This window comes from Podarcis pityusensis (assembly GCF_964106645.2).
Source record: "Podarcis pityusensis genome assembly, chromosome: 1".
In the NCBI taxonomy this organism is placed as follows: Eukaryota; Metazoa; Chordata; class Lepidosauria; order Squamata; family Lacertidae; genus Podarcis; species Podarcis pityusensis.
In genome coordinates this window covers 81,799,212-81,812,005 of record NC_138028.1, presented here as the reverse complement: position 1 = coordinate 81,812,005, position 12,794 = coordinate 81,799,212, and the positions used below count along the sequence as shown (strand labels likewise).

At 41.9% G+C, this 12,794-nt stretch overlaps 1 protein-coding gene across 2 annotated transcripts in view; it reads left to right on the top strand.

Annotated features, from left to right (window-relative positions):
• The first annotated feature begins 8,693 nt into the window (after positions 1 to 8,693).
• Positions 8,694 to 12,794, top strand: part of CD6 (CD6 molecule) — a 41,239-nt gene continuing 37,138 nt past the window's right edge. For both annotated transcript variants that reach the window (XM_080981264.1, XM_080981263.1), the window contains exon 1: positions 8,694 to 9,429. In XM_080981264.1, coding sequence (XP_080837390.1) covers positions 9,375 to 9,429 — 55 coding nt within the window. In that variant the 5' untranslated portion in view covers positions 8,694 to 9,374. The remainder of the gene's footprint in view (positions 9,430 to 12,794) is intronic.

The window sequence follows — 12,794 nt, the reverse complement described above, 5'->3', positions numbered from 1 at the left end:
GTGCGGTGCAGCAGCAGAGCCAATCCAATGCCGTGTTGCACCGTGCGGAGATCCCTGCTGACTTCCCCCTTCACCTCTTGGTAACCTGCAGCAATGCATGGCATAGGGAAGTCAGGAGAGCAAGGCACCCATGCAGCCCTGATGGATGCTACTGTACACACTCACCTGCCCCTCTTTGCCCTCCATCCAGACAAGCAAGAGTCATTATCATACCTCAAGGACACATTTGCAACCAGGCAGAAAACCTCAAGGAGTGTGTAGCTGGAGAGAGGGGTTTGGAAGTGTCCTGAGGGCTCTGTGTTATCTATAGTGATGCACATCTGCTTTAGCTCATGGCAGGCCAAAGAGAGGTGGTCTGCCTCAATAACAAGGCCTAGAAATGTTTATGTTCTTCATTCCTTCCCCTCTGTTGATGAGTCAGCAAAAACACCCTTATTGCAGCACTCTGGACAAGAGCTCTCTCAGTGGGACATCCCTCATTGGGACATCAATCCATTAAGCTTCCTCATAGCTGCATGATGGAAATCAACAGAGTGGGACAATGCTCACTTTCGCCCTTAACCTGTGAAAGCAAGTGACCCCAAAGGAAAGAAAGGGAGGAATTATTGGTCCCATATACACCAGCAATGTTTATTAATGTTTTTGAAAGATGGACCTTTAGGGAATCTAAAAACCTGTATGTCGGGGAAAGGGTTATTCACCACTGGCCTGCAAAAGAGGCACAGAATTAATAAATAATAATAATAATAATAATAATAATAATAATAATAGTAATAATAAATTGTTATTTATATCCCGCCCTCCCCAGCTGAAGCCGAGTGAGGCAGGTGTGGTTTGTACCAATTGGAAGAGGGTAGATTACTGTTCTGACTCCTAGTCCAGCACCACACAAGCATTGGATTAGGGAGGTAGCCAAGAGACACTTCTCTGCTGGCATTTTACTTCAAGAGCCTGTGGTGTAAAGAATTGTGTTCCTTCCCATTTTTTTTTTAAGTTAAAAAAATTCTTCCTCTCATTCTGAAATCTGCTTCTTTCTCTGCCCATTGGACTGTCCCAATCACTTTTAAACCCCCCCCCCCATGCAACTGTTTTAATATTTGCATTCCTTCAAGTCATATTCAGAAACTGATGCCAAAAACAAAACAAGATTTAGGGCCTTCACAGACGTTTGTTTGTACAGTTAAGTGCACAGTTCTTATAGAGCTCTTAAAGAGCTCTTTCCTCTTGCACAACAGCATAACTACAGTATTTTTTTAAGTGAACGAGCAAAGTCCAGTCCAATAAAGGAGTTGTATACAGAGTGGTTGGGAGGGACCAACTGGCCTGGGCAAAGTTGTTCAGATCCCAGGGACCTTTCCTGGGCAATTTAAGCCCCTCTGAAATTTGTGCTGAACTTCATTTGAATTTCTATACTTCCCCTAACCTCATCTCCTCCCAGTAGACTCAGAGCACCTTATACCATTGTTAAGCCAAAATAGCATTTTGAAGAAGCAGTTTGATTCAGATTGCTATGCTAGTCACTGAGAAAAGGCTGCAGCCGTAAGCACACATCCCAAGCAGAGCCATATTGGAGAAACCCAGACAGATGCTTGTCTTTAAAAATAAAGAAGGAAAAAAAGAATATTTGTTGCTTAGGAGGTGAATTGTACCTTCCCCTTCCCCATTCACATGGTGATTTCACATCTCTAGGATAGATGGAACATAAGAGGATGTTCACATGCAGAAAGTGCAATACCCCCAGCAGTGCAGGGAGTCAATTGAAATTTCATGTGTAGCACACAGAGAAAGATAATAAATGAATAGTTTTAGGAGCTGTCCATCTTGAAGCAGGCATCATTTAACCCAGGAATTAAATTCCTCATCTCCTGCTGACAAAATGACAGATCTACCAAGCTAAGCATAATTCCTATGGAAATTATTGTGGTTAAATTAGTAAAGTGCATGTTCAAACACAAATTTCCTTCAGTAGCTGATGGACAAAACACTATATGTTCCAATTAAAGTAGCTGAAAGAGGTGTATGGATTAAATGCTAAAAGCAGTGAACATTTGCAGCTGGAAATTCCTCTCTGAAAAGCAATACTAAAGGAGCCCTACAAGATAAACGGTCTTTAAAGTGGATAATGTGACTGGACAATTGGAATCACCACAGGTTTTAACTAACTAATCCTCATGTGTCAATTAAGAGTCCTCTGTGTATTGTTTCAATTGTCTGGTCATGTTATCCGCTTAGTATGTGGTCTGCTGCGCGTCTCAACAATCTTCTCTCATTCCTTAGTGTGTTAGGGCAAAATACTTGCACAAGGGCCATGGGAGAGCCTCTTGTACTCTTCATGATGCTGAAGGGAGGAGATTGCTCCTCTCCTCCTTCAGAGCAGTAGAAAATCCAATGCTGAAGGAAGCAAAAGAAGATCCACATCACAGGTGCTGCTGCTGCCATTTATTACAACAATTGCAAATGAAAAGTAGTCAAAACAGATTAGTCAAAAGTAGTCAAATTACAGGAATAGGGTGGGCCCTGGAAGCGCACATCTGAGGGGTCAACGGCCCGGTCAAAGGGTTCTGTCTTCAGCTTTTGCCAAAAGCTGTATAGTGAAGAAACCAGACACACAGAGATTCCCCATATGTCCTTCTTTGTGAAGGTCAGATGTCAAACAGAGCAGGACTATTGTGCCATTTATTTATTTATTTATTCATTCATTCATTCATTCCCTGCCTATCTGGCTGGGCTTCCCCAGCCACTCTGGGCGGCTTCCAACAAAATATTAAAATACAGTAATGCATCAAACATTAAAAGCTTCCCTAAACAGGGCTGCATTCATATGTCTTCTATTGGTTGTCTAGCAGATTTTACTGGGTACCTCTTTGCCTGTCCTAATACAGTGGTGGGAGACGTTGCGCCTGGTAAAATTATTCTTTCTATACCACAGAAGGCCTTCTCTGTGTCAGTGGCAATGGACCTGAGGCATGGCTGTGGGCCCACACGTGCTCTGCAGATTGGGAATCACTACTTCTTATCTATTTATACTGATAAGAATATTCAGATTTGTCACACACAGAAGCTCTCAAGGCAGCTCACAAAATGTTATCACAATGAAAATCACATTCAGGTCTGTTGTCAGTAGTGTTAGGGGGAAATTTGATTCAGTTCACGGGTGATTCTATCTAATTCACACTTTCTGAAGCAATATGCAGACCAAATTATAGCCATCCTTTGCAATGGCCCCTTCTCTGAATTTTGCAACACAGTTGTCCAGCCAACAAATGTGTACAAAACTGCAAATATTGGGATGAAGCATGAATAAAATGCATATGAAACAACATACAAAAATGCACTGTAAAAGAAATTGCTTTGCAAAAATGTCCATGATAGGCAAAATTAGGTTCAAAACCTGTATATTAGGAAAAATTCACTAAAATGCTGACGAATTTTCATTGGGACTTTAAAAAAAATGCAAACAGATCTAGAAATCCAGAGAACTGAACTTATGGTCAGAAAAATGAACAAATGAATGAAACTGTCTATTGAAAAATGAGAAACAGAGAGAAACCGAAACTGACAGATTTGTCCACCCCAGTAACAAAATTAACATGATTTCTGTAGGGTGTAAGGATTATACTGGTGGCATTTCTTGCTCATATCCATGGTTTTCCGTGATGTTTCCATTTGGCCTCTGCCTACTAGGCATCAGAGCTACTGTTGACATTTCTCCTCAGGAGAGTGGGACTGAGCAGCTGGATCTCACTCAGTGAAGGCAAGTCTTTCCATGCCATGTTGGTAGTTGCCAGGCAACAGATCCCACTGATACCTTCTGAGTCAGTTGATTCTCACTCAGCCCATAATTAAGCCCATCTTCCCTTGCTGGATCCCTCTTCTGTGGTGTGTGTGTGAGAGTGAGTGAGAGAGAGAGAGGGGGGGGGCTTCGTTTGGGCAGCAAGCCCATAAGAAAATATGTGATGGCAGAGAGCGAGAACAAGCAATCCTATAGTTCTACAAATGCTACTCACCTCTGACTCCACCCGCAGTTTGCCTCTGGCCCTACTTACTGTTTGTATGTGGCCCCCAACAGATTACCCTGTGAGAATGCAGCCCTTGAAATAAAAAGGGTTCCCTACCCTGGGCTCATGTAATTCAGACAAGCCTTCTTATAATAATGTATACCACTGTGACATGTCTCATACATTCTTTTGTACACTACTTGACCTCAAAAGGTAGCTTATGAATACTTTGAATAAATGAAAACAGAAACTAGTACAGTAGCTGTCTCATATATGTCAGTAATCCTATCCTCTTCCCTTCTGAAGACTGTACATATCCCATTGCTAAAACATATTACCCCCATCATTCTCAGTCTCTCTCTCTCTTTCTTTGCCTCACTTCTGGATGGCTTTCCTCAGAGAGGATGGCCTGGCTGGTGCCTCACTCTCACACCTTCCTTTTGCCAGTCAGAGAGCTTTCTTCCATTTCCCCCAGCATTCTTAAATGCCAGCTGAGTGGGTCTTCTGCTGGTTACGCTCACTTATTTTTATCTTCCCCTGCTGTTTCCATTTTGCTCTTTTAGGCTGCAATTCTATAATCATCTTCCTTGGAAGTTAGTTCCATTGACCTCAGCAGGGTGCACTTCTGAGTAGACATCCATAGGGTTGTACTGCCAATTACATTGTGCCGGTGTTTTCGTTTCATTGCTCTGATTGCTTTTATGGTTGTTAACCACCCTGGAAGCTGTGCTAATAGGGCAGAGAATCAGGGTTCCCGCCCCCACGAAAACATAAAGAAAACACATTTTGAAATACACGTGACCTTCAAAAGACACATTCCTGTGGCTGCCTCTCCTTTTTCCATTTCAGGGTGTCTTAATCTTTTAGGGTTGCTCAAGGTGACCCATTCCAAAAATACTAAAATTTTCACAATTTCAGCATTTAATATGTACCAACAAGATCCTCTTTCCAAGTAACAAGGCACTGGGAGAGGCAAAGTTGGCAGGTTCCGCTACAAATCCCATATACACTTGTAACCTGTAGACATAACGAGAAAAATAGGTGCCGACCAGCTGAGATAACTATTTTCTAAAAAAAATCCTTTCTGTAACAAGGCAAAAGACATTTAACTAAATGAAATTTAATGAGGCATTTGTAAAGACAGTCATTGCTAGGGGCTGTTAAGTGGCAAATTGAAAGATGTATAAATCAACTCAGCCATTAACTACTGTGCCTCCACAATAATCGGCTCTGGGTGGTGAGTAATTAACAAATAATCAAGAGTGACATTTCCTTTTGGGCGTCATGGGGAGGGAGGAATGCTGATGTGAATGAAGCTGCAGGGGGTGCAAGGCAGCTGCGAGGTTATAGCTGTGGTGGACGTTCTGGAGGGACTAGTCTCCAGGTGCAATAAGCAGAGCTTCTCTTTGGTCATCATGTAGCTTGCAGTGGGAGTCAGTCATGGCTATTGCTGTCACATGTCTTCTCTCTACCCCAATGCCAGCCTTGCTATTAAAACATTACACTAAGGGTGAGCAACCTGTGTGACCCCCAATCTTTCTGGATGACAGCTCTCATCATCCCTGACCAATGACGGTGCTATCTGGAGCTAATAGCAGTTGTAGTTCAACAACATCTGCAGGGCTACAGATCCACCATGTCTGCCTTGAACAGAACGGAGGAACAATCACGGTGCTGCTAGGTGGAAAGATTCATCCTCCACCTCCTGCCTTTATTCCAGATTTGTCTAATCTAGATTATACATCTATAGAGGGAAGGGCAGAATAAAAGCCACAGTACCACAGGACTGCAGAACAATGTTTTTCTGAGTGCAGAATTTTCATCTTTTGTTTCTGTCTGTGAAGAGAGGCTTGAAAGTGCCTGTAGAAATCTGCCATCTGTTTCTCCAGCCTATGGATTATTTGGGTTGCCCTTTTCTGCCTGGCAGTCGTATCCTGCACTAATTTAACAAGCAAATAAAGAGGAAGAGGGGAACATCTGATACGGAAATCTCATTCCAAATTAAAAAATGGCAGTGGTTCCTCTCCTCTGTGGCTGAGTTACAACCAAGCAGCTTGATACCCGCAACAGATTGTGTTTGTGTATGACTGGGGCCATGTGTCTCCTGGCACAAAATCCACTCTCTTGCACTGGCTCAAGCATATGGCTTGCACATTCCCCCCCCCCCATGTACTTCCATTTGGATAGTACAATGGAACTGCAAGAAGCAGAAGCACATCCACTTGCCAGCACTTCTCGCAAGATTTGGAAGCCACACTGTCTGCTTCCTTACAGTGACAAGTGATTCTTAGATGGTCTTCTCAAATTAAGTTCCGTTGGTTAAGGGAAACGGCCATTACTTTATTTTGACTTTGGGGGACTTCCTCACAGCAGTGGACTTGGCACTGCTAATGCATGCATGTTTTGCACAGTGTCCACACAACATCCTCATCAAAATGCGAGAAGTCTGCCATATCTGCAGAAAATCAATAAGGAACAAAAAGAAAAAAGGCAGAAATGGTAAATATGGACTGTGTGAGAGAGAGAGACAGACAGGCAGGCAGAGAGAGCATTCTGATGAGTACAAGGTTGTGTGGACACTGCACAGAACTTGCATGCAGGAGCAGCACCAAGTTCACAAATAAATGACAGTGTGGCAGCCTCCTAGATCATGTCCAAAGTAAGGTCAAGATAATGATTTGCTGTGGGTCAATATGTCTCCAACACCATGTCAATCCTGCAGCCCCATGCAACCTTGCATTTCTGTAGTGCTGGCTGCTGTCCATTAGAGGGCAGCAGTTAGACTTCATGGGCCTTGCATGTGGTGGTTTTCTTTGTGTAGAGGACTTAGGGCAGAAGTAACTTTAAAAGTGTGGGGTGAGGTGACATACTTTTGCCTGTCTGTGGTTCCTTCTAATTTATCTGGGTAAGAGCACCAGATTAAAGGCCACAGGATGTGCTGTCCATTCAACTGGGGATGTTACTACAGGTAACAAATGGTTTGATGCAGTGCTTTTTTCTAAAAAAAATTTTTAGGGGTACTCTCATTTTGACTCAAGAAAACCACCATTTTATAGCTCAAATCGGGAAAAATAAATACAGTAAACGGACAAAAGTACAAAGATTCACAAAATGTTTAGGGGTATGCGTAACCCTGCATCCCCCCAGAAAAAAACCACTGGTTTGATGAGAGAGGGTTGTGGTTAGGGATAGACGAATCTGTCAATTTCAGTCCCCTAAGTTTCTCATTTTTCCAATCTTAAAAAATCACTTCTCCACATTTCCACAAGAATTTGTGATTGAAAAAAGTCTCATGAAAATTTGTCAGCATTTTAGTGTGAATTTCTCCTAATTAAAGATATTTTTGTATCCATTTTTGCCTAACGTACACATTTTTGCAAGTAAATTACTCTAATATAATATATTTTGATGTTATTTTCACTAATACATGCATTTTTGTGGACACTTTACCCTAAATTACAAATGGCTGATTTCAGAATTCAAACTCCAATTACAAAATTGGAAAATTGCCACTTGGTCCTGCCTGGGTTAGACAGCAGCCATAAAAATGATGTGGCTTCCAATATTACTTTTTCTTTTTCAAACTATTCTCCTGTGAATACACAAGTCTCCCCTCATTAAATGGTAAAAAGTGGCTGTGACTTCAAAAGGCAGTTTGGTTTGCTCCAACCAGTCAAAAATATCTGGCCTTGCCAACCCTTCAGTGATAGCACAATGCCTCTCATTTTAAAAATATTTTGTTAATGATCCAGGGCGATCTGCAGATCTCATGGTTAGATTTTTGGACCTTCCATCTCTTCCATGACCCGTTACTGAACACCCTTTATTTCAGAACTCAGATAGATATATTTTCAGGAAATGGGAAAGTGGTGATTTAAGCGAGGCCAGCACTTCTGACGGATGATGTGATTCAAACCAAATTAAAAGATGTTCCATTTCATCGGATACATATCCATCAGTCTATCAATCAATCTCTTCATTATGGTCAGTGACCAATATTCATACATATCTATCATACTTTCTACTTAATAACTCACCCTGAGATCAAAAGCCATGCTACTAGATCTTCTTTTGAATTCAAAAGAAGCTTTACAAAATGCTTGCTCAGACTCCTACAGGTTTTAATTATGGATTGAAAAAGTTTTGGGAAGGTGATACAGGGATGCCTATATCTGATGAGGAATGGCAGGCAATCTGGGTTGCTCTGCTTCTTTGGTCAGATTCAGCTAGGGTCAAGCAAAGCACTATTAAACCTACCCATCCTTGGCACTTCTATCTACAGCGGCTTAGCAGGATATTGAGTAGCAGATATAACAGCTGCTGGAGAGAATGCAGGCCCACCAGCTTTTTAAAATTACATGCAGTGGTCTTGCTCCAAAGTTGCTTTATTTGGGTGAAGTTTTTCAGGAAATGGAACATACAGCTAAACAAAAACTTTCACCTGACACCAGGCTTGCGCTCCTTTCTGTTTTTGATGCCGATGTTGAAACATTGCTTCGTAAAGACTTAGTTATATATCCCATCATAGCAGCTAGACTGACGATTGCCAAGTACCGGAGAACCCTGGCTGGAAACTTGTTATGGGATTGGACTATTCAAACTTGGATCTTGGCATTAATGGAAAAGTTGACCCACAAGCTGTGTATGCAAATAAATCTGATACACATCTGATAAATTCTATATCATTTGGTCCAGTTTTATTATATACGCCACAATGAAAGACCATGGTTTCTGCCTGCCTGGCAGACGGGGACATATGTGGGAAAGCACTTTGCGATGATTTGTATATCGCTAGCTGGTTTGACCAGGGAGCAGGAAGGTGGTGGTTGGGGATTTGTTTCTTGCTCTGTATTTAAAAAATCAATATCTTCATTTTGAAAAGAAGAAAAACCTAAACACTATTCTTTCACAGGTCAGGCATCTAGAGGGAGGAGGAACATGAAGGTCCTGGAGCCAAAATAACAAGACAACTCCAGTAGCATCTACTTATGAGACAAAGAATGATGTGTATAACTACCAGGACCTTGGTTCTTTGTGTGTGTCCTCTGGCCATGATGATGGACATCCTAATGCTGGTGGCCTGTGGTATCTTACACTCCAGTATTATTTCACATGGGTTTCATATTGCTTTCCTGCCCCCTCCCCACCCCCAATACCATTTTCTCACATTGCTGCACTTTTCAGTCTGCTTGAGTTGCCACCAGGACTAAGAGTGTACTGACAGTTTCCTGACGATTGAAACCACAAGCAAACGAAATAAACTACTGTATGGAAACTAATCACAACGTCAGGAGGAGAATGAAATGAAGAGCATGCTGGGCCTTTTCCTCTCCCCAGCTCTGAAGATCATTGTTGTTCAGTGCACGCTCATGCACGATGGACCTGATGGATGTGCTGCTAATGACCCTTTCCTTAATGGTGATCAGAAAAGGTACCTCTCTCGATTTCTCGCTTGGTTCTGTATTTTCATTTCTGTCCATGCTGGCTCTGTCTTGCTCTGTTCAGCTTTCTCTGAAAGTCCTTTAGATGTGATGACAGCTCAGTGCCTCTCTCCATCTGCCATCCATAACGGTCCTTTCATTTTGCCCAGCTTTCTGCGGTAGATGAATACTCATCTGGTGCTGCCTTCTTTGAGGCCAATACCAGTTTGCAGCACCTGAGGCTTTCAGGTGCTCACGTATCTGTTTTCCTTGCTCTGCTCTCAAGTCAAGAAGACTTGACTTCCTGCTGGCGAAAAGCAGTGGAGGGGAATTTGGTTAATACCCATACCCAAAAGGATGGGAAAAGAAAATAATTTTCACCCTCATTACTCACATCTCTAAAATGGACATCAAATGACAATGAATGTCAGCCTCTTTGAGATGTGAAGTTGACATATCAGACCAAGTAGCCTACAGATGACAGGTCTCCTGTTCTGGTCCTGGACCAACAGCAGTGTCCTCATTATTCAGAAACCAATCTGGCATTTTATGTCCACTTGTTCTCACTATTTTTCCAAATATGGGGAAACATGGGGGGGGGGTTATGCCTGCTGTAATTTGATAAGGCGACACCTTTCCATTTATTCCCAAGATGTGCATCTGAACTCAGAAGTCCACTTTCAGCTCAGTAGAAACAGATGGATACAAGAATCTGTCTTGAATTCCTCCTCTCAGCATAGGAGCTGTTTGCCTTTTTTTGAAAATTTAGCTCATGAATTTAGCTTCATGTCTCCAATTATCACTGCCTGAATCACGAAGGAGGGAATTGACTAGAGATTTCTTACAAATATAAGAGCTCTGCCGGGTTAAGCATCCACCTAGTCTAGCACCTTGTACCAAGAGTGGCTGGCCACAACTTGACCACTTCTCTTCTCACCCCAAACATTATATCATGTATAAACAAGTAGTTGTGGATTCCCAAGCCAATACAGACCCTTGAGGAACACCACTGCTTACCTCCCTCCATTGTAAGGCCTGTTATTTTAGTCCTACTCTTTGCTGCCTTTTTCAGCCTGTTACCATTATATAAGGGAATCTAAATTCTTGCCCCATAATTGCTAAATTTCCCAGTCTATGTTGCTTAATAAATACTATCCAGCTTTGCATGTAAAGTGAACCCAAGATGAAGATTAAAAGGCAGAAGCCTATTGGAAAAAGTGGGGCAGGAATGGACATAAAAGTAGTCCCAGGAGAACACCGTGCTGTTCAAAAATAAAAATAAAAAAATCATATATGCATATTACTAGCCTGGTTAAACCAGATGTGACGAAGCTGTGGTCCTCCAGACATTCTTGGACTTCAACTTCCATGAGCGCCAGCCAACGTGGCCAATGGTTAGATGTTGTAGTACTCCAGTAACATCTGGAAGGCCACACCATCCCCACTCCTGGCTTAGACCATCATATTAACAGAATTAAGTACTGCATCACTTTAATACCATTTATATAAATAACACAGGAGGCAACAGTGAACAGGGCCTTCTCTTTGATTGTACCCTGTTTATAGAAGAAATTCCTCAGTGACACTCATGCAAGCCAATCTTGTAGTCCTTTAGTTCTTATTCTCCCGAGCCTTTGGTGGCTGATGCAGAACCAGCCCTAACATTAGGTAGGGTGAAGTAGTTGTCTCAGGCAGCTGATTTTGAATGTCATGAAAAGGTTATTATTGTTACTTTTTGACCGTCAGAGGAAAAACCTATGAGATTTTCTGCCTGCATTGTTTGAAATAAAGTGCCCAAATTACTCAGCCAATTTTGGGCACTCTGCACCTTAAAAGTGGGGAGAGCGATATTGCGCCATTAGTTATTCTGCCTCAGGGAGCAAAATGTCTTGGACTGTTGCTGGACTTATTGCTAGCACTGTAATTATTGCTAGCACTGTTCTTTTAACTGTTTTATTGGATTTTTGGTTTTGATGTTATGTTGTATTGATTGTTTGTTTTTAGCTTACTGTTAGCCTCCTTAGACTCTATTGATGGATGCCTGTATGGGGGGCAGGGGGAAGACAGTAATGATTCGAAACAGCATTAGCCATTGTGAACACCCAACCAGGGTGTAGTCATTATTACAGATTCATTAATCCAGAATAGAAGGAAAATTTTGATCACACCTCTGCTTGGCTTTTAGAGCTCATTTTCAAGAAAGGGACAAACACCGTTTCTGTCTTGTTCAATATGTACTACTTTATATGATGCCTGTATGGATGTCCTTATATAGGTCTTTTCTAGACAACCTGTTTATTGAGCATACGTCTCCATTTGTTTGTTTTTACAACCATGTTGGCTGTTTATGAAGCATTCATTCTGGTTTATTTGTGGGGAGCTTATACAACATTGCCTCAAACAATTGTTATCCTCCACTTTTTGTGGCATTTTCCCACCACTTTCCTCATTGCAGAAAAATCCAGTTGCGGGGTGGGGTGGGCGGGTGGAGAGTTTGTTGAGCAAAAGTACCAAACCAACTTTGATTGCACAACCTGAAGTTGTTGGTATGTGAGTAAATCCCACCTGAAAATAACAGCAGTCTGGGAGCACCCAAAATTATGGAGATTTAGTTGGAATTCTATTCATTGTGCTTATGATTAAGACTTTTTTTTTAAAGTGCTCCCCAGCCACCAACTAATGCAGGTCTCCCATTTTACAGTGACTGAAAATCTGGTCTTGACTGATTTTTTTAATGCAGGCCTGAACAACTTATGACCCATCAAGTCAACTGCAGTGCAACAGTCATGTATGTTGTCCTGCCAGACACTTGACAGTGTCTGTTGTTCAGGCAAGCAGCAGAACCAAAAACGCCTATACTGTCCCTACTGGGCTTCCATACATGACTGAAGGGCTGCATTTGACCTTGTTTCATGTCCAAGACACACCTTTCTCCTAATACCTGTCTCACCTGAGAGCTGATTAAGGTTGACGGCCAAACTTGGAAGCAGGTCCGGGAATTTCTAAACTGTAATAATGGCTGGGTGGATTCTCAGTGGAATCTTAGAGTGCAGGGAGGGGAGATTTAGCTCTTCCCACCGCAGCCATGATCCCAACAGAAATCTAATTGGGACCAATGAAAGTGTGTTTTCTAAGGCAAATAGCAGCATGAAAGGCAATTTTTGTCAGGAACATGGGTGAGGAGGGAAGGATTAAATTCTCCCTATACATTGCAGTCTGGATGAAATTTGCCCCCCCCCCCCCCATATCTATTACTACAAATTTTAAACTACTCTGATACATTTTATTTATTTATCTTGTAAAATTCTATGTACCATTCGATTGTTTAAAAATACATTAAAGCGGTTTACAAAAAATGAAGCATTTTCTAGTGTCC